Here is a 27,892-nt window from a genome sequence, read left to right on the forward strand (position 1 = left end):
TTTTGTGGGCATGGAAATTCATACTTTCAGATCACTAGAAAAATGACTCTTTACCAAACGTCATTTCACATGAGAGGATTGTATAACATATCTTCCAATGCCCTTTCTGCTTCTAATAGAAATTGCTCTTGGGCCTTGATATAGAATGTATCCTACAAAATAAATGGTAAGAATATGAGTGAGACTTCCACTTATGGTAATGAAAATGCATCAGCTAAGAGACTGGTACCTGTTCTCTCTCAACATATGACGTATGACCTTGTTGAATAGCTTTTAATCTACTTACTCCAAGTCCAGAAATAGGGTCCACTCTTGAACTCACTGTACAACATTCACCTCGGAATCTCTCCCATCTGATGTACACAAACAAGAGATCACGTGCTTACTGATAAGCACAACCATTTCCCCTTATACATCCATAAGAAAATACAATTATTACGAATAAATGCAGTGGTAGAGCTTAAAGGCTGCCGGATTCCACACAGTTCCATTTATAATTTTCGTTTGAGATGTACACTACCAATAAAACAATCGCAGTACCAATCCTCAAACCCATCACATAGATTAACACTTTTCTCCTCAAAATGGCTCTACAATTTCACTAATTGATGCTCAAACCATTATCAAGCAGAAATATGTGCAAAGAAGTGTTCGTTAGCATATGCAATGTATTAAAACATCCAGGAGCGTATAAGTGCAGTTCTAAGTCAGCGTCTACTCTCCAGGATTTAGCATGGTTATAGGTCAGGTCCTTGCCCTATAAACCATAAGTCAGGAGTTCAATTACTGGCCTGACCCTCCGTAATCATAATGGTATCAAGAGAAAAATATATATCTCTTAATCATGTGAATCTAATGTTTTGCTGCTCTCATAAAATCTAGCATATAACACCAACAAACATCTCGAGAGCTATTTGAGGAAGAAGAAGCCCTTGCCCAATTATTTTGTATAGCTCTACCAAGTTTGGGTGCTGTGTGGGGAAAGGCATTTGTCACTGCTTTATGCAATGACTTTGAAAATCCTGTAGAGATGCGAAACGATCGCAATCTAGCACACCACTGTGTACTCCACAACTATACACACAAATTGTGTCCTGGATAAATTAGCATTCATCCAGCCCACTCTTGTTCTTAGCATATGTATACTGTGTGCATCTATTCTTCACCGCAAAGTGTAGATGTGTGATCTGTTACCAAGCCAATAGGTCTACAGAGATAGTAAATTTTGTTATTTTCGGGTATAAGCGATGGACATCACATCAGGTAATCACATGTGCTTGCACCTCCCTTTGGATTCCAATATGTCAAAGCATCTAATCAGGGTCATTGTGATAAACCATTATATATCACAAATCCAAGGCTAGAATCTTTTGCCATATTCTATTACTTCACTCATATCTTTGAAATTCTCCTATTGTAACTTCTCCATACATAGCCTGGCTTCTGTTCAACACAGTTGCTTGCTCATTCTTAGTTCAGGCAGTGAAATCCCGTAACGGTACTATATCCCCCACAGTAGCAAAACTTATGATATGAATCACATAATGATAGAAATGGTGATTCTCCAAGAGGTGCAAACCTCGTGTAGGCAAGTGGAAAGTAGCAAATCGCAATATATAGTTCTTGAAGATCCCTTCTTTTGATTCATATCCACATAATGTGCATCTACATCCATTGGCATAATATCCACTCTAAAATGGAGCTCCTTTTTGGTTGAGAATCAAGCTCAACTTGTGCGATCATGTGCTTATAAAAAAAGACGATGTGTGAAAAAGTGTGTGAGCACACTTTATTGTAATCCGTGTACTTGGCGAGTGTTAATGTGGTCAAAGAATATTAGATATTCTTATGACAAAATCGTACTCAAGTGGATATCTTGGTTAGATTCCACCAACACATTTAATATGGCAGTCCCTTGAGGACTTGTATATAAAACCCCCTTTGCCCATTCTGTTTTGTTGATAATCTTTAGTTAATTAACATAGCTCTCTTCAATGCATAAGCTATCATCCCCCTACTGTGTATTTTCTTATTCTTTTCTGGTTATTCTCTCTGATTTCTTCTCTTGCTTATACACACACTCTCTCACAAACACACTACCCTTCTGAATACTCAACTCTACTAGCGTTAGATTCTTTACATGGTATCAAAGCGTGAGGGTTAGAAATCCTTCATTGAGCTCTACCATTGAAACTGTGGGAGCAACTAGAGACGATGTTTCAAAACAGTTATCGTCGCTGTAGTGTTGCACGGCAAGAGGCTCAAGTTAACAGGAGCATACGAATCAAGCTAAATCAGAAAGATGAATGCACAAATGGGTCGCGCACTTCCAACAGAGAAGTTGGACAGGCACAACTCCGCATCTTGAGAAGTAAGATGCAACAGTACTTAGTTGGGCAAGGGTATTGAAGTTATATCGAGGGAGCTCAAGAAACAACCACCGATATTATAAATCCCGACTACCTCACATAGCAGCAAGGCGCCAGTAGGGTAATGTATTGTTTGGGAACATGTGTGCAAGATCACATGTTAAGCTATATTCGAGATGAGAAAGCCCCGACAGAAACGTGGAAAAACTTGAATAAGATTTTCGCAGCTTCAACCACAACAAGAAAACTTCAACTCCGGCAAGAGTTGAACAATATTCAGCAGGGGGATATGTCCGTGACGGACTATACCCTTCGGATCAAAGACTTATAGGATTCACTTGGCTCCATCAATGTCGCAGTTGATGATGAGGAGATGGTGCATATCTGCCTTGGCGGCCTCGCACAAAATATGGCTCATTTTGAACTGCCATAACAACAAGGGAGAACCCCCCAAGCTTTTTCGACTTGCAATCCATGCTAATGGTTGAGGAGAACCATACACAGTCGAAAAGCACGGCATCTGATGGGCAGATGCCATATACACATGATCTCGGTCGAGATCACGGTCATGGTCATGGAAATCAGGGGAGGAATGGCCGAGGAAGAGGTGGACGAGGTCCACAGCAGTTTATTTCCAAGCAACAAGAAGGTCGAAACAGCTGAGGGAATTCCGGCAAAAACGGGAGCTTCCACCAGCCTGCATCAACCAAGCAGAACCAGCAAACTGAGTGCTGGTATTGTGGAAAGCCTGGTCATTTTGAAGCCGAGTGACGGAAGAAGAAGAATGACTCAGCTGCTCACCCCGGCAGCAAACAAACTATGTTGTGATGGCTGACCTAGAAAACAAAGGGCCAATGTTTGTTATGCGACACTAGGCGAATAGCATGATAACAAGTGTTTCCCAACCTGATGATGTCTAGTTCGTGGACTTAGGTGCCTCAAATCACATGACAAGTCATCAAGAATGGTTCATGAATTTGAGGGAACCCGAGAGATCCGGTGTGGTGGACCGGTGATGACTCCACACACATGATTGAGCACGTTGGAGATGTGGCCCTTAACAATCACGACAACAAGGGCTACATGAAGGATGTATTGCATGTCCCGACAATCACAAAGAATTTGGTCTCGGTGGCCAAATTGTTGAGCAAGGAATGCAAGTATGATTCAACCAGGAAGGTTGCCTCATCGAGGATAAGGGCCAACTTATCGCTCATGCAAGAAGAGAAGGTCGCATGTTTATTCTTGATGCGACTGAGGTGAACACAGCAATGTATCCAAAGGGACTCAAGGCTGAGTCTGATATTGAGTTGTGGCACAAAAGGGTTGGTCATGTAAACCTCAGTAACTCCGATCAATGCAAACAAAAGGGGTTGTGCACGGATTGCCACGATTTACTTCAAAACATCCTGATAATGTATGTGAGGTGTGCCAGCTAGGCAAGCAACATCCATTCCTAAGCGAAAGAAATGTGAGTAAAGGCTTGTTGGACGTCATCCACTCAGATGTATGGGGCCCAACTCAAATAGCGACAATCGGTGGGTGTAGGTACTTCGTTACCTTCATTGACAACTATGCGCGGCATACCTGGATATGCCCGATGAAGTCGAAAAGTGAGGTCTTCTCCCACTTTCTCAAGTTAAAGAATCACGTGGAAAATGAGACAAATAGCAAAATTCGATGCTTACAATATGATGGTGGCCAAGAATACTTCTCAACCGAGTCCAAGGCCTTTGTAGAAGCGAAGGGGATTCGCCGGGAATTCTCTTGCCGGAACACACCACAGCAAAACGGTGTTGCTGAGCGGAAGAATCGCACAATTCTTGAGATGGCCCACATCATGCTGCAAGAGAAGAACATGCCCAAGATCTATTGGGCAGAGGCATCAGCAGTTACGGCTGTGTATCTCATCAATAGGTGCATGACCGAGGGTGTCCATGACATCACCCCTCACGAGAAGTATTTTGGGACAAAGCCAGACCTTTCGCACTTGAAGGTTTTTGGCAGCATTGCATTTGTGCATGTACCCGATGAGAAGCAGAGAAAGCTTGACCCAAAATTGGAGAAGATGATCCTCGTCGGTTATTCACTTGAGCATCGCTCGATAGTCACGAGTAAGCCGAGATGTGGTGACATCATGGTATGGCCAGACATCAGTGACCCCCATCGTATTCGAAACAAGCAGATCTGGAGCAGATTCTTAGAGTGAAGAAGAAGAGATGCTGACAACCATTATGGGTGGAGAACCAGCAGAGAATCTGCCCGCACTCCAGCTGACTGGACCTGAGGGGTCGTCCAGCAATCAGAGACTTTCATGGCATGAAGAAACCTCTGATGTGGTGTCACCTTGGTGCTACCCCCGGGGCCCGCAGAAAGAAAAAAAAGGGCAAGAGACCTGAGCAAGAGGCCAAGGACACGACATCCAGTGAAAACTCAGATCATTCATCCCGATTGGTCGACAGCAAGTATGAAATGAAGAAGGCCCCGGAGGTGACCAAAGGAAAACTCCGTCAATCGAACCGACAAAAGAACCCAATAATTAGGTTCGGGTACAATGAGTACATGGTGCACCACTATGCATTCATGATGAAGGTTGCAACAGACCAAGAACCCGAGACTTACAAAGAAGCTGCCCAAGAACCCCATTGGATCAAGGCAATGAGGGAGGAGATGCGCGCTTTGTTTGACAACGATACTTGGGATTTAGTCCCATCCTCTGAAATGAAAAAAAAGTCAATTGGTTGTCGTTGGGTGTTCAAGATAAAGCATAATACGGATGGCACAGTCAATCGGTTCAAGGCTCGGCTAGTCGCCAAAGGGTATGCTCAAACCCATGGCATAGACTATGAGGAAACATTTGCCCCGGTGGCAAAAATGATCACCATGAGGACAATAATTGCACTCGCAGCAGCGAAAGGGTGGCACTCGCATCAAATGGATGTGAAGAACGCATTCCTCCTGGCTTCGAATCGAGCAAACATCCACATGCAGTTTGCCGATTGAAGAAGCCGCTCTATGGACTGAAGCAAGCCCCAAGAGCATGGCATTCAAAGATCACATCATATCTTCACGACATTGGCTTCCGGATGTCAAAATCTGATAACTCGTTGTATATCCGGAACAATCCCAAAAGCCCCGTCTTCTTAATCTTGTATGTCGATTACCTTGCCATCGGTGGAGAACACCTCACCGAGACACAAAAGATTAAAAAGCTGCTTTTAGAGAAGTTCAAGATGAAGGATCTGAATGACTTACATTATTTTCTCAGCATCGAGGTCATTCAAACTCCAAAAGGGTTCCTACTCTCACAACGACACTATGTTGAACTTGCTCTACAAGTTCAGAATGACCGAGTGTAAGTCCATCTCGACACCCCTTGATCGATATATGAAACTAACTGCAGATTCTGGCAAATTCTACGAGCCGACACAGTATCGCCAAATAATTGGGAGTCTTATCTACTTAACTATCACCCGAATCTATCCGGTCAGGCTTCTTAGCCGGTTCATGCAAACCCCCCGCGACACTCACATGGATTGTGCTAAGCGAGTGTTACGTTATGTTAGTGGAACACTTGATTATGGTATCTTCTATAAGCATGGAGTACCACTTCGACTCGAAGACTTCACGAATGCTGATTGGGCAGGCAATGCATCTGATAGGTGATCCACTTCGGGATTTATGTTTTCACTCGGTAGTGGAGCAACCTCGTGGAGCAGCAAGAAACAACCAACAGTGGTTGTATCGAGCACTGAGGCGGAATATAGGGTCGCAATTGTAGCTGCTTGCGAAGCTATATGGCTTAAAAGACTGCTGAAAGACTTCAACAAATTGGTGAACAAGCCAATACTGATCCACTGCGACAATCTCAGCAGCATCCAACTCGCAAAGAATGCGGTGTTTCACGCCTGGACTAAGCACATCGAGGTGCACTATCATTACATCCGTGAGCGCATATTGGACGGCGACATTGACCTCCAATACGTTGGCACCAACGTGCAAGTGGCTAATATGTTCACTAAGGCGCTAGGTCTCAACACGGTATAGCAATTCTCAGCGGATCTAGGTCTTAGACCACTTGATATGATGAGCTTGGGGGAGAGTACAAGTACAAAGACGAAGGAAAACATGGAGAATCAGCACCATACAAGAGGAAGAGTGAGACCGGCATCAGCAAGTAAGGCCGGCACATCTAATCCGACTTGACCTAAGGAAGACTTTCCAAAGCCCGGAATTTTTGAAGTTAGAGATAAACCCGACCCTGTCGGCACCCTTGACAAGCTCGAAATTTTGGATCGGCAAGATCGACATTGTTGGATCAAGATTGAGTACATAGGAACAATGGGAACACCGCGGTCTAGTAGTCCGACCAATTGCAGTCGGGTCTTCAACTACACCAAAACAACCAAGCTTAAGAGGACACACAATTGACCTTGAGGGGGTGTGTTGAGAATCAAGCTCAACTTGTGTGAACATGTGCTTATAAAAACAAGGACGATGTGTGAAAAAGTGTGTGAGCACACTTTATTGTAATCCGTTGTCGTGGGGAATTCCGGCTACTAGGAGGAAGGGAGCCGGAGAGCGCGAGAACGGGGGTGTGCACAGATGCACACAAACTTGTCTTTATGTACAAACATGTGTAAATAACATAGGACTAGTAAGTATTAGGGAGTAGGGTTTTGATGGGTACTTTAATGTCCCACGCGTATAGAGAAGAAAAGAGTGATAGATAGGAGAAAATCAAGGAGAGGATCAAGGACAGAAAAGCGGCTGCAATAATAGCTCGATGTAACGGTCTCTCTCTCCTTGAGCTATAAAAGGAGGGAGAAGAGATTGAAGAAGGGATCGATCGTTTGGGGGGAACGAAGTGCTGCCAGTTTGAGATCCGAGCTCTATCGTTCTTTCCATTTTCCATTCTCTGATTTCGGTTTCTGTCATTGTGCTGTGAGGCCTCCGTTTCACGCTGGTAGCCCGTGTGCTCCCGATCGGAAGCTTGCTAGCTTCTGTGTGTGTGTGCGTGTGTAGAGCTCGAAGCACTATTGCCAGCCGAGTCCGGTTGTATTTCTATTATTTCAAGCTAATAGATCATTTGGTTGCTATCCAGATCACCTTGTGTCGTTGGGTGTCATTCTCCGTCTCTGTTTGCACTCCTACCTCTGTTCCCTCCACTTGCATGCTCAGCTGGGACCCCCAGCCCGTGCGCTCATCTCGCGTTAAGCGGTTGTAGTTCCGGAACCGTGTACACTTTTCCGAACCGCATGCTCATCATCCGGCACCCGGAGACCAGTCTGTAAACCGATCCGATAATCCCTTCCTTACCAGCTCCTTGGTCCGAGACCCCTGTGATCCCACCCCGTTTCAGCACATCCACGCGGAAAACCGCGACACCGTGTAGTTGTCGAGTGTTAATGTGGTCAAAGAATATTAGATATTCTTATGACAAAATCGTACTCAAGTGAATATCTTGGTTAGATTCCACCAACACATTTAATATGGCAGTCCCTTGAGGACTTGTATATAAAACCCCCTTTGCCCATTATGTTTTGTTGATGATCTTAGTTAATTAACATAGCTCTCTTCAATGCATAAGCTGTCATCCCCCTACTGTGTATTTTCTTATTCTTTTCTGGTTATTCTCTCTGATTTCTTCTCTTGCTTATACACCCACTCTCTCACACACACTACGCTTTTGAATACTCAACTCTACTAGAACTAGATTCTTTACATTTTTGTACAATACAGCCACTCCTATAGAGCCTCTAGTGCTTCGTGGTATCCATAATAGGGGACAACATAACGACTCCCATCTATATCCTAGCAATGCATTGATGGATCTCTGTATACATCACAATATCTATGTCCTTAAAGGTATTTTCAGAAAATCCCAACATCTGTCATTAGAGAGTCATGCATAAGGTCTCACAGGCCATAAACCTACATGTGACTCTCTTATATGTAATAATTGTGTTACTATCTCTCTATTCTGCATGTTTTCCTGTGATCTATTACTTGAGCTAGAGTGAGTTCACCATTTAAATATATCGTTACCCTTGAGTGCCCTTCTCTTGGATAGTTTCTTTTCCATATTCATGAAATGGATAATCAACACTTTAGCTCTAGAATCATCTCTTCCCACCCTCCATGCTAAAGCAAATAGAATATCTAATGTTGTGATCCTTGTTTCAAGATTCTTGGCATCTTCTTGTAGGCTTCCTTTTTCTGCCCAACTAGCTAATCATAAATGCAATGCACAAACTATCCTTTGGGCTTGGTCTTCTATTGTAGCATTCATCATTTCCATCTTTTCTTACCGTTGTTCCGTTTTGCTTTTTACTACCTCTATCCAAGGAGCATTTGCTTAAATTTCTTTTTAGCATGCTTGACTTAAGCTTTGGCATGCTTTAGACTTTAATTGCTACTAGGTCATCTTTATTTGAGGATAAAATATCCTTGAGTTTTTAAGTTTGATTCTTTTTTGAAAATTGTGATGTCTTTTTGTATGGGTTCTAGTAATTCCATCTTCAGAGAGACATGAAACTCTATCTTTGTTTCTCTATCTTCTTCTGCATTTCCTCTTTTAAGGCTCCTGCTATGTCCTCTCGTACAATCGACCTCTTGTGTAATAAAATGGAGTAAGAGATTTATATCGTCGTGGAAATTACATTTTGGGTGCCTGTGCAGCCATCCCCTTCTCTTCAACAGTATCTTCTTGAGGTTCTCCATTGATCTAACCTATCTTCATAGGTTGAGTTTTATATCATCATTCGATGTCCATTCAAAGTTCACGGTGTTATATTGCTAAGACAGTAGGTACAAGGATTGGATCAGAAAAGGTACAAGGTACAAGTAAACCTTACAAAAGAACGCAAAGATTTAGCCAACATTGCAGAAACCCAAAGATTAGGTCAGAGGTTAGATTAAAGATTAGGTTTAGTAAACCTTGCAGAAAAACGCAAACTGCAGGACTGTGGAGATTAAGCAAGCATTGCAAAAAATTGCAGAGATTAGGCGACCATTGCAGAAACAAAGAGGCCAGAAACGTATAGAGAGTAGCTAACATACTTCATGAAAGAACTGGCTAAGAAAGAAAGATATATTTAACTTCTTTTAAAATGGCCTATAAGATCAAACACGAGATAACATCTTGTCCATGAGGTGAGGGCCTATGTGCATGGCCAATTGCAATCATTTGGCTGATAGGGATATACCGATTACCAAACTTGCATAAGTGATTTCATCTACACCAATTCGTACACAAATGCTTGGTGAGTTATAGACTACTCCAAATCTTCATTTTTGAGAAGGATAATCAACTCTGCGATTTTCGATCGGAATTCCAAGACGTATATTGATATGATACCTCGAAAACCACAGGAATTAAAATGGATAGTCCAGAGTGGCACATAATATGCTTTCTTCCTTCGATGCTCAAAATCTATGTATCCGTTTGAAAACCAATAGAACAGTAGCAAATTATTTAAGTGGACTGCAAGCCATGATAAAGTTCAGGCAGGGTTTCATAAAAATCATAGTGAGCATTCATTCTTCATAATCATGGCTGTTTAATCGGAGGGCTGAAACCTTAACCTAAACTGCTGTTGTGCAAGAGTTTGCCTCTCAAAACCCTAGCACAATGCGTCTAGAGACACACAAGACACATCATCATGGGGCACCATAACAACATCTATGAAATTAAGAAAGAACACAAACACAAATGGGGATGAGTGGGTATGACAAAGAAAATCAATGACGAAACATGAGAGGAGAAGATCTAAATCAAGAGTTGATAATATTATATACATATAAATTCTCATTGCATAAAAGAGGGTTCATAAGATTTTACAATAATCCTCTAAGTACAAGAAATAAGAGAACGGAATTGACAAAGAGATGTATCTATGAGAAAGGAGAGGAGATGAACATAGACTAGACCTAACAAGACAGAGATCAAAACTCCCTAAACATCAAGAGAGATATTCTAAGGTTCCGTTTTTCTAAAGCAACCCACATTCATATTTATATACAAGAGTGGGTTTCATTGTTTGTGCTTGCATGTATCTCACCACGTGTCGCACATGTAACACTTCTGCCACTTTTCTTTGCATGCTACAGATAGGTCTTCCATTTCGGGTACAAATACGGTTGAGTCTATCCACGACCTCGTCTGGAAGTTTGTATCATGTCGAGCTAGCTTTCCAACAAGCTATTATTTATCGAAATCCAATATTTCCTTCTTAATTTACGGCCAAAACATTGACTGCCTACTGTAAAGGCCCTCTTTGACTGTATCATCCAAATTCACCTTAATTCTTCAAAGCTACCTTCAACCTCTTGACACTAAAGCATCCATAACTATGTCTAAAGTGTCATAACCAGCTTGTACGCATATCTTACTTTCTTTTGGCCACATTGTTGAGCACAAGTAATTACAACAAGACACCGCGTTGAGGCCATTCATGAGATTCCGCCGTATCCTGGCAGCCTTATCATCAATTAAAGATCCCTACCCAAAGATTCTATATGCTTTTCATTAGGGTTCCTTGATGGGCGACTTTGGAATGCGTGCTGGAAACCGCTTCATCCCCGCCAAAGCGAAAAGGTTCTGGGGCCATGGTGGGTTTGATTGATGGGCCAATCTTCTCAACTAGTTTTTTGCATATGAAGCAAACTTTTCATTCACAACGAAGATCGCATGCCCAAGTACAGCAGCTGGGGGGGTTTGCTCTAAAGCCATTCCTATACCAAAAGAAAGGAGCAAGCCAAGGTTCTCATCACGGGCATCCCAAAGATTGTTATTATACGATAATCCTTGCATCCCTCGTCCGAACCGCAAAGCCACCGTTTCCGGATGAATCATGCCTGAACATGCTTCATGACAGAACTGACTAAGTAAGAAATATTTAACATCTTTTAAAATGGCCTATATGATAACATCTTGTCCATGAGGGGAGGACCTATGTGCATGGCCAATTGCTATTGCCCGATCTATTGTAACCACTTTGTTATATATCCTGGTCTGGAGCTCATTCATGTAGCCCTTAATTGACTTGTAGCATGAGTGGGAGTGTTGGGGCTAGAGAGAGAATATTCCTTAGAGAGAGTACTTGCTTACTCTTATTCAGATGTTGTAGCCCATTTTCATGTTTTACAGAAATTGTCTGTTGTAGAAACTCCAGCCCTTCTCCTTATTTTGTTCTACCTCACATCCATTGTTAATTTTACTATATTTGATCATAAATTAAATATTCAATTGAGTCAACATATCTTAAGCTGGAATGATTGAAAACCTGGAAATTCCCTCCACTTCATAGTCAAGAAGATGAGCATTTGGAGATAATACTTCACCATGTGCACTTATCCTATGTGCCTGAGAACAAGGGCAAAATATAACGTTGACAAGATAATATGGAATATCCATCCTTCAGTCTCTCTTATATTATACAAATAGATAAATTCCAAACTGGAAACCAAACGCATGGAAAAAGCCAGGTATAAGCAGTTACTAGACTATATTGTATACCTCTGGCAATATTTTATCAAAAGCAGTCTTGCATGTTTCAAGTTCACGTCGACTGCTTTCAACCTCGAGTGCAATTTCAGCTGCAATATTCTTTGCGTGCTCTAGTTCCTGTTTTTGCCTAGCCATATCCTCAGCCTCTAATTCAAGAAAATAGGGAAGTTTATTTAGCTCTTAGTGTAGATTTCCATACAGTTTTTTCAAGAAAACAAATCTGTCAACTTCTGACCCATTTGCATACGCAGACCATGTTCAAGTAGCTCTTTTCTAAGAGATGCATCTACATTAGATATTTTTTCTTTCATATGAAGAATAGCTTTGCGTTCGACTTCAAGGTTTCTCTTTTCCTAAAGAAAAAAATAAGGATTTGCAAATGTTTTAATATAACTGCCCTTTTCTTCAAGAGATTATGAATCTATTAATTAAAACATTCAAGGAAAGACTTCAGATAATGCTACCGGTTAGTAGATTGTACTGAAACCAGATGATGAAAAAGTGAGCGGGCATGGGGAGCATTCTGATATTTCATTCATTATATGCATTCCTGCCAACCTAGGGTGGGTTTCTATTATTTTATACTCCTATACGTCCTATCTTCCCCACACCATATATGAGTTGGCAGCATGTATCTAACAAATGCTTGGAGGCACATTGTAATTTTGTGTCTCTAGTGATTGACTGCTTTCATTAAGAAGTTAGGCTTGTATGAATCAGCCCCAAAATACCACTTGGTACGAAGACGGCCCACTATAAGACACTTCTTACACACATCAGAGGATGGATTCATCATCAGTCCACCATATATGGACATACATCTATCCTATGTGCTGCATAGTGTGATAGGGCAGCTGCGAACTTCATCACATCAGTTATAGATTGAGGTAGGCAGATATACACGACTACCTCTAGAAGAGAGAATTTGCCAATTGTGCCATCACGGAGTGGAATCCGAAGAACACTATGTTTGTCATTGTAGTGTCTTTTATGAAATCAGAGGGAGATACCATTGCCTCTTTAAACAAGGGTTTGGCCCACTACACAAGGTAATGGAATATGAGGACCAACGGTGCCTAGGACTTTTCTTGGTAGAGCTCAAGGGACATCGGAAAAGTTGTTGAAGAACACAGCCACACAAGTTCATCCACAAAGAACAATCACAACTTTCTTTATCCCCATCACTCCTACTAATGCTACAAGTCAATCACGGGATACACAAATGGGCTCCTGACCAGGACATAACAAAGGGGTTACAATTGATCGGGCAATAGCAATTTTCTGTGCAAGTAGACCCCAACCCCATGGACCACGACCTCGACACCCTTGCTATCAACAGATAAAAGCCATTATTTCCCGCCATCGCAGGTGCTTCCCTCACTTCAGAGACATTTCCATTCTGGACCGACCTATGCTAGAGATCTTTCGAAGACAAAAGATACAATATATCTAACTTGAGAATCTGACACGTGCCGAAAACCAGATTCCCTCTCTTTTTATATTATATAATTTTATATTTACGGAGTATTACTTATTTTTTGATTTGTTGTTCTCAAAGACGAGACAACACTTAAGATGTAATCTCTTGTTTGGTCTTATGGGCCATTTTGGTCTCTTAAAAGACGTTAATATATCTTTCTTTCTTTCTTTATTGAAGGAAAATACCTATAGAAATTTGATATTCATGACATCTCATAGTAGTACCCCTGTAATTCCATTTGAAATTGTGAGAAGCTTCACAACGGGAATCCCCAAGTTAATGACCATAGCAGCTATTATTGTAGGACTATTGATGGCTACCATCTAGCTATGAATGTCATGTTTGGGGCTACTGCTGTAACCATATCCAGACCTTAAATTTTTAACATTGAAAACCAACACTCCAGGGACTTCATAGAAAGAAATCTCAGCCTGTGATAACTGCTACGTAAATCATGTTAAGTAAAACACGATGGCAAATTATTTATATAGATACCATAGCAGCTATTATTGTACGACTATTGTTGGGAATTCCCTTTGTGGTTACCATCTACCTATGAATGTCATGTTTGGGGCTACTGATGTAACTGTATCCAGAATTTAAATTTTTACATTGAAAACCAACACTCCAGGGACTTGATAAAAAGAACTTCAGCCAGTGATAAATGCTACGTAAATCACGTTAAGTGAGCCACGCTGGCAAAATTATTCATATAGATCAATTGCAAGAAAGCATATCATACATATATGATTTCGTTAACAATCATGTTAAGTGAAACATAGATGTAAACATGATTGTTGCAGATTTCTAGACAACATTGCATATATATTAGAGATCAGACTACCCTAATGCATACTTGTATGAGATATTGGAATAATGGGTTGCCAGATATCACTACATATATGTTAGAGATTAAACTACTTTAATACCTACCTGACTGATATATTAGAATAAAGGGCTGCTGGATATTATTGCTTATATGTTGGAGATCAAACTACTCTAATACGTACTTGTATGATATATTGGAAGTCATCCAAATTTATTCATTTTCTTATGCTAATAATTTTCTTAGCTGGAACATGAAATTTTACCTCAAGAAACTTCTCCAACATGGCTTGTCTTTCATCAGAAAATGTGCTGTCTATTTGATTAACATTTACATGTGAAGTTGGTTTTCCTTCATGTGCCTCCTCGGAAGTTCCCTGAGAAAAATAATGACATTTTAAATCAAAACTAAGAAATTAGGCTAATGGTACGTTATGTATACACCCAAGCAAACTCTGTGAAAGAAAGATGCATTAATGTCTTTCTATAGGCTAAAATAGCTTGTGAGATGAAAGGAGAAAATGAAATGTTGTCTCACCTTGGGAAACAAACCAAAAAATTAATATAAATATAACTAAACTATTGAATTAGTACTCTGTTACATTGCAGAGTGCACCAAAACCTTGAGCAAAGAGGCATGGTATTTCGATACTAAGTTATAGATTATCTCACAATTATCATCAGTAACTTTGGAGATGGTCCCCTTTGAGCAGAGACTATCTGATGAGGCACAGATGGTTTTTCTATCTTCTCCAAATTTCCATGCACTAGGTCTGTGTGACAAGTGTATCAAACAGCCATAATTTGATCCATGGTTCTTGAAACTAAAAGTTTGCAATGTGAGAGGAACCGAGGCTGCCATGTGTAAGAACTGTCGTCCTGTGAATGTGACCCCTAAGTACACAGGATCAATACCTAATGATGACTCACCTACGTATCCAACGGACCCAAAGCCTCCAGTCTCTGCATGAGCCAAGCACATGGTGCTGTGAAAGCCTCTTTGTGGAAGTTCACATAGCAACAATGAATCCTCTTCTTATGGCATTACCTTCTTCGACCATAGATCTCAGAATCAATACGCGGTCCAAGTTGTGGACTGCCTCGTAAAAGCTGCTGGTACTTCCCCAGTTCCAGTAAAAACTTTGTTAATTCACAGTTGGACATGATCAAAGTGGAAAGCTAATATCATTAAGTTGGATAATGAAGCACATAGATCCACCCCACAATGCCTCTTGATAGGAAGGTGGTCCAGTATAAGGCCATCCTTTTATACACATTGCAGGATGGGCTTATACTCAAGACCTCTAGTATGGATACGAATGTAGTGCAGCTTAGGACCTCTTCACATTACTTGGAGATTGAGACATGTAGCTTTGTCTGCCAAATGTGCCATCAGGATATGTTTTTTATGAAATAAGGGGGGACACCACTGCCTTTTCGAAGAAACCTTTGTTAATCTCTGCAAGGTAATGGAATACAAAGACCAACAATGTTTTGGATTGTTCTTGCAATAAATTAAGCAGCATAGGAAGAAGTTGAAGAACTAAATATAACCACAAAAACTCATCAATAAAGTAGTATCACCATTCTTTAGCTCTATCATGGAAGGGTTTCATCAGTTGAGTTTTGAGAACAAGATTCAAAAGAGATTACAGTAGATTAAGAAATAGTAATTTGTCATGATGCACATAGGCAACTTCGATCTAGAGCACAGCCCCATCACACTAGCAAGAAACAAGGCCTTATCACTAGACACCAAAGGTGCTTCCTTAGCTCTAGAGACCTCTCAATCTTAGATTGGCCCATGTTGGAGGTATTTTGAAGGCTGAAGTTTCACTACATCTAGGCTCAGCTTAATTAATGATATTATCCAGATGAAGTCTAGTTACGAAAATAAAATAAATCTTGTTACTAAAGCTTGTCTTAGGAGTTTACATGAGGTAACTGAAAGCAATACTTGCTCAATGAAAGCAAAACTGCTGTCTTCTAATCTATCCATCATTGATTGTATCTAAGGTCAAAACTGAATATGCCTCTCATCTATGAAACAACAAAAGAACTAAAATAAATAAATCTACTTACTAAAGCTTGTATTCAGAGTTGACAAGAGTTACCCAGAACAATATTTGCTTAATGAAACCAAAAGTGTTCTCTTCTATGTTACCCATCATAGATGTAGATGGGTTCAATCCAGGTTTACATAGAGGCAACAGATTGGGAACGCCTTAATTTTGCAATGGCCTGGGTTTTGTTCTAGGATGGTCAGATTGCATGATATAACATGTTATTGCCTGCTACATTGTACACATTGGATTGCTTCGATGGGATTGTAAAAGGAGCTCCTCATGCCCGTACATAGGAAGAGATGTGCGTTGAGGATTGAACGGATTGAAGAGCACCTGAACAGAGATAGCAACAAGCCCTAAAAAGGCCATATCCTATGAGACCCGTAAAACATTGTGTCCTTATCAATGAAAACAAAGAAACAAATTAAATGACTAATCATCCTACAGCACTGTGGTACACTTACTGATGTACTTGGCCATTACAAGACTTCACTCGCAAAGCAACATACTCTCAATGAAACTAAGATGGGTGCTATCTGGAACATAAGTTACAACCATCACCTGATGCATCGTACAAAAAGCTAAAGAAAGTGATAACCCCAAAGTTGAGGTATAACTAATAGGTTACAAAATATAGAGGGTGAATGCAGGGAGAAACACCATGATATGGGGTTGAGTCACGTGCATCCTTGTTTCTATCTGATTTAGCCACTATAAGTATGTAATATGCGGAAATAGAATAGGCATGCATTGCCTCTGATTGACCAAGCTCCCAAAAGGTTTACCACTTTGACAGCCCTAATGTGATCATTTATGCCTAGTTATGTCTAACAAGAACACAATGGCAGGAATTCAGTCAACAAAACTTTTAGACTGACTGGCTAGGCCTTGTTGTTGATACAGGTGGTATACACCCGCCATTCCAATCAATAATACTAGCCAATATCAATCCGCCTTCCATGGGAAAAAAACAATCAACAAAACTTCAAAAGTATGCAGATGTGAACTTTTAACATATCATTTTGATTTTGCAATGGGAGCAAACTTGTCAACCTGAAGTTCTTGCCTTTGATCGCATTGCTCCAGCAATCGCACGTCGTTTTTGTTTTGTAAACCATCTGTGTCCTTTTTGCTGTTCTCCAACATTAGAATGACCTTCTCCAGCTGAAGATATAAAATCTCTTACTTGGTAACTAGAAAAGGTTTCATTTCAGTTTTTTACATTTTCTTTTTGTTCTACTACATGCTGGGGAGAAAGTATATATATATATATTTCTGAACCATGTCATGTTGCATGGGCTTAATTTATTTACCGAAGTCATTTCATGGGCTAAAAATTCATTACATGATTTGACAATCAAGATTGAGAACCTGATTGCAAACTTCAGTTGATTTTTTTCCCAGCATCTGCAAAGAGCTTTCTTGTTCAGCAACCATGAACTCAATGTTGGCAATCCATTCTGGTCTTTCAATGGCCTCTGGATCTTTTACGCTAACCATATTCTTATGCAACTCCTCAATTTTTGCTGACCATTGATCTGCTTTTAACAATAGCTGAGAGAATGTCTCTATTGCACCATGTTTCTCTTCAAGCAATGCCATCTATTAATGCCCATAACCAAAAAACTGAGTTTTCTTCCCATAGATTAACATGAGTTTCCTGATGCACATAAATCCAAACCTTTAGACATATACCTGTGATTGCAATTGCCGGTCCTTTGCATCAAGCTCTTGCTCATGTAAATTCTTTAGTAGTGTAACCTATTTCATGCAGTTAGTATCAATAAGAAAAAACACATACCCGACATTACATTGCAAATGCTCTATACAGTATTTTTGATACTGAGATATCTTGTTTTTGGAAAGGACTATTACAGAAAAAATTGTAGATAGAATCCATGGGCCGCACATGATGTGCCTGACTCTATGGTATGTATTCAACAACTAAACAAAAACGATAAAATCTCTTGTTGTATAATATAGTGCCAACATACAAGTCCATCTTGGGGGTCCATCTGAGAGGAACCAGTAGATGTAGCCCATAAACTTCATAAGGTATGAATCACTTCTGTCCAAATTAAAATCATGTTTTCCATCATAGAAGATGGCTCTCTAACAACATATGACAATATCTATTCTTCTAGATGCAGCAAGAGTGACACATAAAACTGTAGAAAACATTTTGTGTCTATCCATTGTATGTGAAAAAGGTGCCACTATATATGGAAATATAAAGTGCATATAGGGTTTACAGTGAAAATAAGCAAGAAAACAGTATGAGTTTCATGTTGTCTTGTGAGCCACCAAATGGTTCCCGGCTAACCATAGACATGCAAGCCAACCTTAGATAACAGAAGATAAGTAGGTTGTCAACCCAAAAAACAATATTGGAAATTCAATGACCCACGAGAGACCATCAATTTGGCCAATATGCTGAACCCACAGAACAACCAGGAATCTGGCATGTACAAGCATCCTAATAATGTGGATAATCCTTTGGGAGTTCTTAAAGTCCAAATATAGATCAGTTATATCTGAAGGAAGAAAATTGATAATCTAACAGTGTCCGATGTACAGAATCTCATTACTTCAGATTCAACCTTCTTTATGCAAGAAGATGTGAGGCTAAAACTGAAAAAAAATATCCTGCATTGTGAACCATGAGCAGATGTCCAAAACCTCATATCTGAATGAGATACAATAGGGTCGATCTGGAAAAAAAATTGATGATGTCTCAGATCTGCGGAACAATGTGGAACAATGCAATTCCATAAGAAATAAACTACAGTCTCATAATGTTGTGGCACCAAATAAAGACAATACTTCAATCATTTGTTAGGTACATAAATGAATATTAATGCTTACAGAAGACTCAATTATGACTATTATAAACTGTACAGCTCCTAAACAGTCGCAAAATAAGATGTATAGATATATGAATTGATACATGTCAAAATAAGACATTATATATAAGTTCTGATCATAGGCAGCCAGACACTATGCCAGCAGCTGATCATCAACATCAAAACTTTCTGCTCCAATCATATTAACAGCATGCAGTTGGATAGGGAGCTGAATAATATCACATGCAGACATCTTTCTTAACATTTCACGACAATGTGACAAAGGAGTGGAAAATATGCTTTAAGAGTATCTAAAAAACATTAAAGTAACTTTTGTCCATTATGTTTATTTTATGAAACTGAGTTGATAAATTTGTTGGGAATAAAGGGCCCTCGTGCCTTTTATTAGTGCACGAGTGTGAACGCACTCATAGCACATTTTGACTTGTATATACATAATATCTAAAAAACCAAAAAAGTGGTACACTCTTTGTACCCAAGACAGCGTGCATCTCTCTCTGTCCCTTTGTCTCTCACTCAGACTCTCTCCCTCTCTGTTTTTTACCTAAACCCTAATCCTCATGCTGCCTTCAAAATTGGTGGTCTTCTTTATGATGATAGCACATTATATTCTTACATTTAAGCAACAGTCAAATGAGTAAAAGTAGCAATTGTTTTACCTCTTGTAGATGGGTCTTCTTAATGAACTCTATCTTTTCTTCGGTCATAATTAAACTCTGCTTGAGAGACATTAGCTGAGATGTTAATTCATCAGCAATTTGTTGTGCTTCTTGCTTCTCTCTACTAATCTGTCTAGCTATCTGTTCTTCGTTGCAATGTTCTTTCTCAAACAAGTCCTTCTGTAATCTTAAATTTTCAGTTTCAATCTGCATGATTTCCTCCCTTAAAGAAATGTTTTCATCTTTCAATCGTTTACATTCCTCATCAAGACCAGGTGCATCCGTGGTAAAGATTTCTTTAAATGATGATCGAAGATGTGAGTCAATAGGGACTGAAATTTTTTCTTCAATGAACCCACATTCTTGTGAATTTTGTACTTTCACAGTGTTGCATTTATAAATGTCTTCCTGGGTAGAAGGATTTTCTGCTGAACTTTCCAGAAATGTAGTTTCTTTTCTGAAGGTAACTGAGAGTGAATCTCAAAATCAACATTCATATACATAGCTAATCTAACAAGAAGAACAGGCATATCATCTTGCTATACCTACCTGATTTTTCTTTCTTTTGGCCTGAAACTTCGGGTGACATAAAAAAGTTATTCAAATGCCTCTTTTGTGCTATATGAATTGGTTTTGATGTTGAAAGACAAGATGGATGGTATTCTCCAAACTCAGAATCATCATGTGGCATATCAGAAGAATTTGATGCAGTAGAAGGTCTACATTCTGAATGATCTCCTCCATTGTTAGATTTGCCAAGCAGGGATAAAATATCATCCATTTCATCCTTCATAAAATACCACAACGCCACTTTCAGACGCTTTCACAGAATTTCTCATCAGAAAGCAAAAAAACATGACACTTGTATTATGCACAGGATTACAAGAGATGAAAAACACAATAACCAGACGTTTGATAGGCAGACAAGATCAACTAAACTATCGAATACAAACAATTATGCTCTCAACAGGTGAACCAGTTAGTATAATTTAAAAGTCAGATGAACAGCTATATGCTTGCTGAAATAGGATATCCAAGATGGAAAGGCCATTACTCCAATACCAGGAAGTGAATTTTAATTGGCAGAAAAGACAAACTAAACTATCAAAAAAAACAACTATGCTTCCAGTTGGCAGAGCTGCTAGTATGATTTCCAAGAAATATGAACGGGTAAAACCTTGTTGAAATAGGATATACCAGATGGAAAGACCATCACTCCAATAATAATAATGCTGTCTCTACTTCATAAGTATCTAGCGATTAACTCTCAAGTCCTACGTGATATTTTCATACAATCAGTAAAGAGAATGATTTATTTGCATTTGTGACATTTCTTCTCTGATAGATCATTCTTGAATCAAGTAATTTCAATGTTCTTACAAAAGCTAAATTGACCTTAAATGCACTTCTTTTATGTGAGGTCTTTCTCATTGCAATACCACAAGTAGCAATTCTGTCATGCTACTCGCTGAAGTACCACCAGCTTTAAGGAAGAATGGAAATGGGATGCGAGAAGAAACATGATTTTAACATACCATCCAATTGGAAATGTAATTTGCCCACAGACAAACAATCTTGATTAAGCACTATTGGAGGGTGACAGCCCCAGGACAAACCTCTCCCTTCTACGCTCTCTCTAGACTCATTTTTTCTCTCTAAATTTACTTTATTCCAGCATTTATTTTATTTGACTTTCTGAACCTACTACCAGTTCATTACAACACTTAAGATGTAATTGCTTGTTTGGTTTTATAAGCCATTTTGGCCTCTTAAAAGATATTAATATATCATTCTTTCTCCACTACTCTAACTCATTACATACCTAGGCATTTTATCCCCTTCCATAAATGCATGTGTTACAAAACCCTCTCACTTTTGTATTTAAAGGCTTTGACCGTAACTAATATATATAGTTCTTCCTAGTTTGTTTTTAAGCTGTTGCTATCCTCTTTAGCACCTTACAACTGTTTGTTACAATTTTCTCAGATGGTACCAACGTGTGTGATTTCTCCATAACCCCCATTCCTATATTCTTTTCCTAATCAACTCAGTTTTCTTTGAGCAAACAACCATTTGTTTCTTTTTTGTTTCATTTCCATCCCTTCCACCCTATGTAGAATGCTCTCCAAACAGCCATATATTGTCTTACTTAAACTATCATTTGGGGAACGGTTCATGTGTGAGAAAAGCAGTTAATAGCAGCAGCAGCACAGTTGTAAGAAAAAATACACAGCCAAGCTGTGAGAAGGCCTTTAGACAGCAGTAGTAAAATAGTTGCAAAAAGTAGAGACACAGCCAAAGAGCAGAGCCTGTTTGCAAGTAGCAGCGAAAAATAAAGTTCTTACAAAAGAGGCTGGTATAGCCTATTTATACAAAAGTGGGGAACGTGGGTGAAATGGTTGTTTGGTAGTTAAGTGACTATATTGTACTACCAAACAGATACAATAAACGAGGAATAAAAGGGAAATATCTTGGAAAAGTGGAAGAGTTGCAGATTCTAGAGAGAGAATAATCTAGGAAGAGAGACTGTAGAAGAGAGATAATAAAGATGAAAGAGAGTGCAGGTCTGGAGCTGCCACCCTCCAGCATCATGGACAGCCCTTGTGCAATTAGTTACAACAATCCGTCTATAGATTTAGAGGAGGGATACATGGCTTCCAATGCCACTATTATCTCTTTCACTATTCCTCAACTTCCCAAAGAGTCTATTGTAGATGAAATCAGCTATCTAGATTGGGAATTGCATACGATGACCTCAAAATAATACCGTCGTTTATGGTTTGTAAAAGGGATTGCGCCCAATCTTAAGGGTGCTTCTATTGTTTCATCTTCAACACCCACACAAGTTACAATTGACTCTTGGCTGGACAAAGATGGTCTTGCTCATGCTTTCATGCTCTTCAACATGAAATCTCAAGTTACTCGTCAATTCCTTGACATAGTTGATGAGACAGCTAAAGAGTTTGTGCATCGCTTGATGACCAAGCGCCCAAAAACTTTAGAAACACTTTGTGACACAATTTCCCTTCTTCTCACTACTCCCTTTTTTAATATGTTTGCATGGATGTTACAAGATAGAGCTTTGAGGTGAGCGAGCACTTCTCTTCTCCATGTTAAAGGCAAAAGCAAATGGAGTTCCTCTCTTAAAAATAGTAAAACTTCATCAAAACCAAGCGACAATCCAACCCACAGACTTTACTTGTCACTAGTGTGGATATAAAAGCCATATCCAGCAGGATTGCCACAAAAAGAAATGAGATAGTGCCACAAAGGCAGAATCAACCAACCCCAAGCTCGCATCTAGATGTAACACTAGTCATACAATCGAATAAACAGTTTGCTTAGGTATCATCACTAATTCTTCCTCATGCAGGCCCAAATTTGACCTTTATCATGCAGGCAATCAGTGAGATCAAAGGTCTCTCCAAATTTGTCCAGTTACGTACCCTATGAAGGACCCAAATTTCTACTCTTTAGAGAAAGGTTGATGTTGCAAGCGTTAAAAAACCACAATTTAGTTCTTGGTTACAGAACCTGAAAATCAAGCACAACCAGTCTTCCATAGAAGAACCAAGGCCTTATAAACATTACTCCTAGATATGTGCAGGATAGTGTGTATGCCACTTTTTCCTCTCTCAAGAAGAATGTAGGAAGGCAATTTGCTAAATTAGGTCAATTTCTCATTTTCACATTTTCTTTTGTTTTCTTTTGCTTTTATTTTCTGGTATTATCTTTGCTATGGCACAAGATTGAATATCTTTCATTTTCATTTATATTTTCATTTTCATTTTTGCTTTTGTTTTCGTTTTGATTTTGATCTTGTTTTGTTTTCATTTACGTTTTCAATGATGATGATGATTTTTATTTTGAGTTCTCATTTTATTTTTGTTTCCATTTTCAACTTCATTTCTATTTTCATTTTGATTCACAATTTTTTATATTATCTTGGTTCAAGGAAAGGGAGACATTTTAACACACTAATTTCAGATATTACCACTTCAAATTTCTAAGAACATGCCTTTTTAGAGACCATAGGATCATGTACATCCTTAGTCGAATTAGTAGAATGCAGTTCATCATCTCTCAAACTTGCTGGCTCTAAATTATCTGAAGAATGGGAGGACCACTTGGACTTGTATTCATCTCTAAATGCAAATCAAAAAATTGTTGTCAACGAAATCTTGATCACTAAATTCATTAAATGATAAATTCAATAAACCTTCTATGAGGTAGCATATGAAAATTAAAAATCAAATTCTAGAATAATGAAATCCATGATTCTAAAGATAAACTTGCGCAAATGGATGGTTGAAAAGTGGTGCATGGTCAACTTTATTCCTAATAAATAATAATATGTAACATGGTCTTTACATTATGTTCATAGTGATTGAAACATGTGTTATTGTAACCCAAAACGTAGAGTTTTAACACCATATTTAATTTGCTCATAGTTTTGGATATGACAGGTATCCAAAGATAAAAACACCCATGAGGAAGACCGGGCCTATCTGGAACCTAAAGCAAGAATGAAGCAAAGGGCTTTCCTGCTCCTACACAGAACTTCTACAGAGAGGCAGAGTGGTAATCCTATTTAAAATATACCACAAGATATTTAACGTATTCCTTGAGTATGACAAGCACTGCAAAGTAATAGATTAGAGAGTTTGGAGGTGTACCTAGATTTCCTCAATGGATCAGGGTTGTTTTCGATCTTGTCTCCAGCATTAAGATTTTTCATTTGGTTTCAAATACAATTATAAACTTGCACAAATCCTCCATTGTGTTGGAAATTAAAGCACCTAGTTTGAACTCCTCACACACTTTAGTTGGATTCCCAAAGAAAGGCATTAAATGGGTCACAATACAATGGAAAAGATCATATATCCTTTCTATGCCATTATTAACTTTTCTTTTCCTTTGAAAAATAAAAGGTACTTGGGAAGTGGAATATAGGTAGCAACTGTTGAATGGTCATAGGTGAAACTCACAAAAACAGATTGGCAATGACTTACAGGTGTGTATTACACCGACCAACAAAACTAGCATGATCATCCAAGTTTGTGCATTGAGCATGTAAGTAATGAAAGTCTAAAATGCATATATCTTAGCAGAGACTCAAATCGTGATTTTTGCAAAGAGCTTTCATTTCATATCCATGTAAGGGATTGCCTAAATATGGGAGACTACTGACTAAGTTGATCTAGAATTGCTAATTCTTAAAATATAAGGGATAATATGATAGAATCAGCTTGTCGTGTCCATTCACACAATGTATTCTTATATCGTACTCTAAAGTTTTGTAATATAAATGCTTCAACATATTTCATAATGTGAGAGTTTATGCATAATTCAGTAACAAGTATGACATATAATCTATAAAACTCACCTTTGAGTGCTCTTTACTTCCAAATGACCACCTTCATTAATATCAATTTCAGATGAATTTTCGGCCAGAAAACCAGCAAGCACATCATTTGGGTCTTTGATCTTAGAGAAAATGGAAACCTTCTGATTCGATGGCCCTAAACTTTTAGCAGATTCAATACTTTGTGCTTTAAATGGTGGAAGTGAAATATTATGCCCTGTATGGATATCAGCTGATAATATGCTGCTATTGGTATCAAGATTCCTTGCAGAGTTTGGCTGATCCCTAAATGATGATATCCTCTTTTCTTTAGAAAAAGATTTGTCACCTAATATTCCTATATATTTTATCAAACGCAATCACATTAGGATTGGCACTCCATGACTTAAACATACCACAAAATGCTGATGCAGAACAGCGCAAATACAAGAAAGATATAATCTGGCCCGAATATAGGCCCCCCCAATGCACAGGTTCCCTCATCCATGCTTGAGATATGGTTGCATGCTCTCTGCTGGGTAGTTATGAATGCCTGTGCTTCACAATCTGATCACATGGATCAAGCTAGAGGCTATGAATGGCTATTTCTCTTCATTCCAGAATCTCTCTGATCTCACAGATCAAGCTAGAGCATCTTGGGCCTCAGCCGAGTATGAATGAACCTTCTAGACAGAAACAACCTCTACTCAAAAACAGTTAGTTGAGTGTACTGCAAACGCATTTTTGTTGTTATTCATTCAAATAGTATGATTATTGGATTAGGATAGATCCTTGTTATAACATTTCCACGTGCCAATTAGAATTCATGAAGGCCTCATTCTAATGCAATTTTGCATGCTACACTAATTTAAAAGTTAATGACCTAATTTGACTCAGAAAAAACTCCATTTCATGCACTCAAAGTAATGTGCTTTACCACATAATTTCTCGAATGTCATCAATTTCCACAGATCTAATGTGGTTCATGCAAGATAAACGAATATACAAGACAAATGTTCAATTTGACTGACACCATTTTCTTTCTTCATGCTGCAAAATAAAATGGGGCAGTATTCCTATCCTATAAGGATGTTTTAGAGGTGCTACATCGATCCCAAAGCCTTGTTTATTCCTGGCTTTTATGTAGTCCCCGCATGGGGGACACATGTAGAAGGTAAATAACTCATTTCAGAAAGACAAATTTAGGTTTTCATACATGTAGCTTTGTATGAAAAAATCTGGCAGCGTCCATTTCTAAACAACGTATTTTAGAAGTAGCACATCATTCATAAATCTTCATCAATTCCTTGCTCTCATGTAGTTCAGGCATGCCAGAATGTAGCATGTAAAAGTCCAATTGTTCTGAGACAGTTCCTTCATGCATGTGTTAATACAAAACAAGATGTGGAAGCATTCCTTTTCAAAGAATATAGTTTATGTACCACATCCTCAACAAAAGCTCACCAATCTCTTACTGATGAATGTAGAAGGTAAAGGTATAATTAGCGAAGACAAATTTCTACCTTCCCACATGCAAGACACTAAGACAAGGTAATCCACCTCCATGAATGCTAAACAAAATGCACCAGGAATTATTCTCCAAGTAATGTTATTTATGTACCACAACTTTATATCCGCTCTAATGAGAACAAATGAATGAAAAACTCCTCACAATTAAGTAGGAGTTCATGTATGCCAAAGAAAAGATCCAATTGACTATAACCAAATATCCTTCTCCCCTTCAAGAGTGTAAGATTCCAAAAAAATAGTATCCTGCGGGGTATTACAATAAAACTCATCTTAATGCAAAACACTAAACGTGTTTCTTTTCTAACAGTACATTTTATGTTCCACAACATTCTTAATGATATAGCGAAACATCATTTCTCAGTGGTTTAGAAAGAATCTAAACCAGTTCTCCCATTGTGCAAAACTCCAGGATGAGCAATTTCTCATCAAAAATATGATTTCACCGTTATTAAGCTAGAATATATTAAAATGACATATACCAAGCTAAAATCAAACCCTATTTTTCCAGATGTTTCATGCACATGCATTATTCTAAAGCCTCGTCACAATGTCACTTTACAGTTTTTTAGTTAGATGATATGAAAAGGAAAAGGAAAAAAGGAACCTAACTTCGAGAATTGACTCCCACAAAAGCATAAGAAGTATCTGAAGCATACCTTCTTCTTGGAAGAGAGCATCTATCTCAGCTTGATCATTGCTCTTCGCTGCTAGGGATGATGTCTTGATGGTTTTCCAGCCTGAAATCGAAAACAAACCACGTTTGAGAGGGAAATTGACAGGAGCCACGTGATGATAAGAGAGAGAATGTGTGGGAAAAGAGGAAACGTTTGCAATATGATACCTGTGTTTGGCGATGGCGAAGATTTGGAGAGGAGAGGCGCATCAGCGAGGGAGGCGAGCGACATTGCGATGCAAAGGCAAGGAAAAGGAAGAGAAGAGAAGAGAAGGAAACTACTTCAAAACCAAAGCAGGCGGTTCTTCATTCAGGGAAGAAAGAAAAAAACCATACATAACATATGCATGATAATACATAGTATGAACCATACGTTCATTCTCATTCGCGAATGTTTGATTTCCTTCGAGTGTGGTAAACATTCACGAAGTATGGTAAATACTAAATACCATACTTTTGTATTCATTATTTATTATAAACTAAACTTTTGCTAAGGTAGGAATGTTTAGGTCAAAAAAGTGTAAATATATATTATATATAAGAATGTTTTGATAGCATGCGCATTCGTTTT

The 27,892-nt window shown here is 38.9% G+C and overlaps 1 protein-coding gene across 1 annotated transcript; it reads right to left on the minus strand.

Annotated features, from left to right (window-relative positions):
- On the minus strand, nt 1–27,583 carry LOC147854789 (uncharacterized). The gene is made up of 15 exons (XM_087331173.1): nt 27,490–27,583; nt 27,305–27,385; nt 25,161–25,476; nt 23,793–23,919; nt 20,324–20,561; nt 19,775–20,241; nt 17,947–18,012; nt 17,623–17,853; nt 17,305–17,415; nt 14,452–14,562; nt 12,116–12,233; nt 11,890–12,026; nt 11,657–11,736; nt 230–353; nt 1–152 (listed from the first exon to the last, which is right to left on the minus strand). The coding sequence occupies exons 1-15, from the start codon at nt 27,551–27,553 to the stop codon at nt 66–68; spliced, it is 2,358 nt and encodes a 785-aa protein (XP_087187299.1). The 5' UTR covers nt 27,554–27,583; the 3' UTR covers nt 1–65.
- Between the last annotated feature and the right edge of the window lie 309 nt (nt 27,584–27,892).

Source organism: Azolla caroliniana, unplaced genomic scaffold (genome assembly GCF_043228905.1).
Source record: "Azolla caroliniana isolate FFs.n. ecotype wild unplaced genomic scaffold, voAzoCaro1.0.p SCAF_15, whole genome shotgun sequence".
Lineage (NCBI taxonomy): Eukaryota > Viridiplantae > Streptophyta > Polypodiopsida > Salviniales > Salviniaceae > Azolla > Azolla caroliniana.

Excerpts from the sequence above, each read along its gene's own strand:
- LOC147854789 (XM_087331173.1), bottom strand. The coding sequence starts at position 27,553 with ATGTCGCTCGCCTCCCTCGCTGATGCGCCTCTCCTCTCCAAATCTTCG. Across the intron at positions 18,013-19,774 it reads AGAAGACCCATCTACAAGAG|GTTACACTACTAAAGAATTT; the intron begins GTAAAACAATTG and ends TGCATGAAATAG. Across the intron at positions 17,854-17,946 it reads ACCGGCAATTGCAATCACAG|ATGGCATTGCTTGAAGAGAA; the intron begins GTATATGTCTAA and ends GGGCATTAATAG.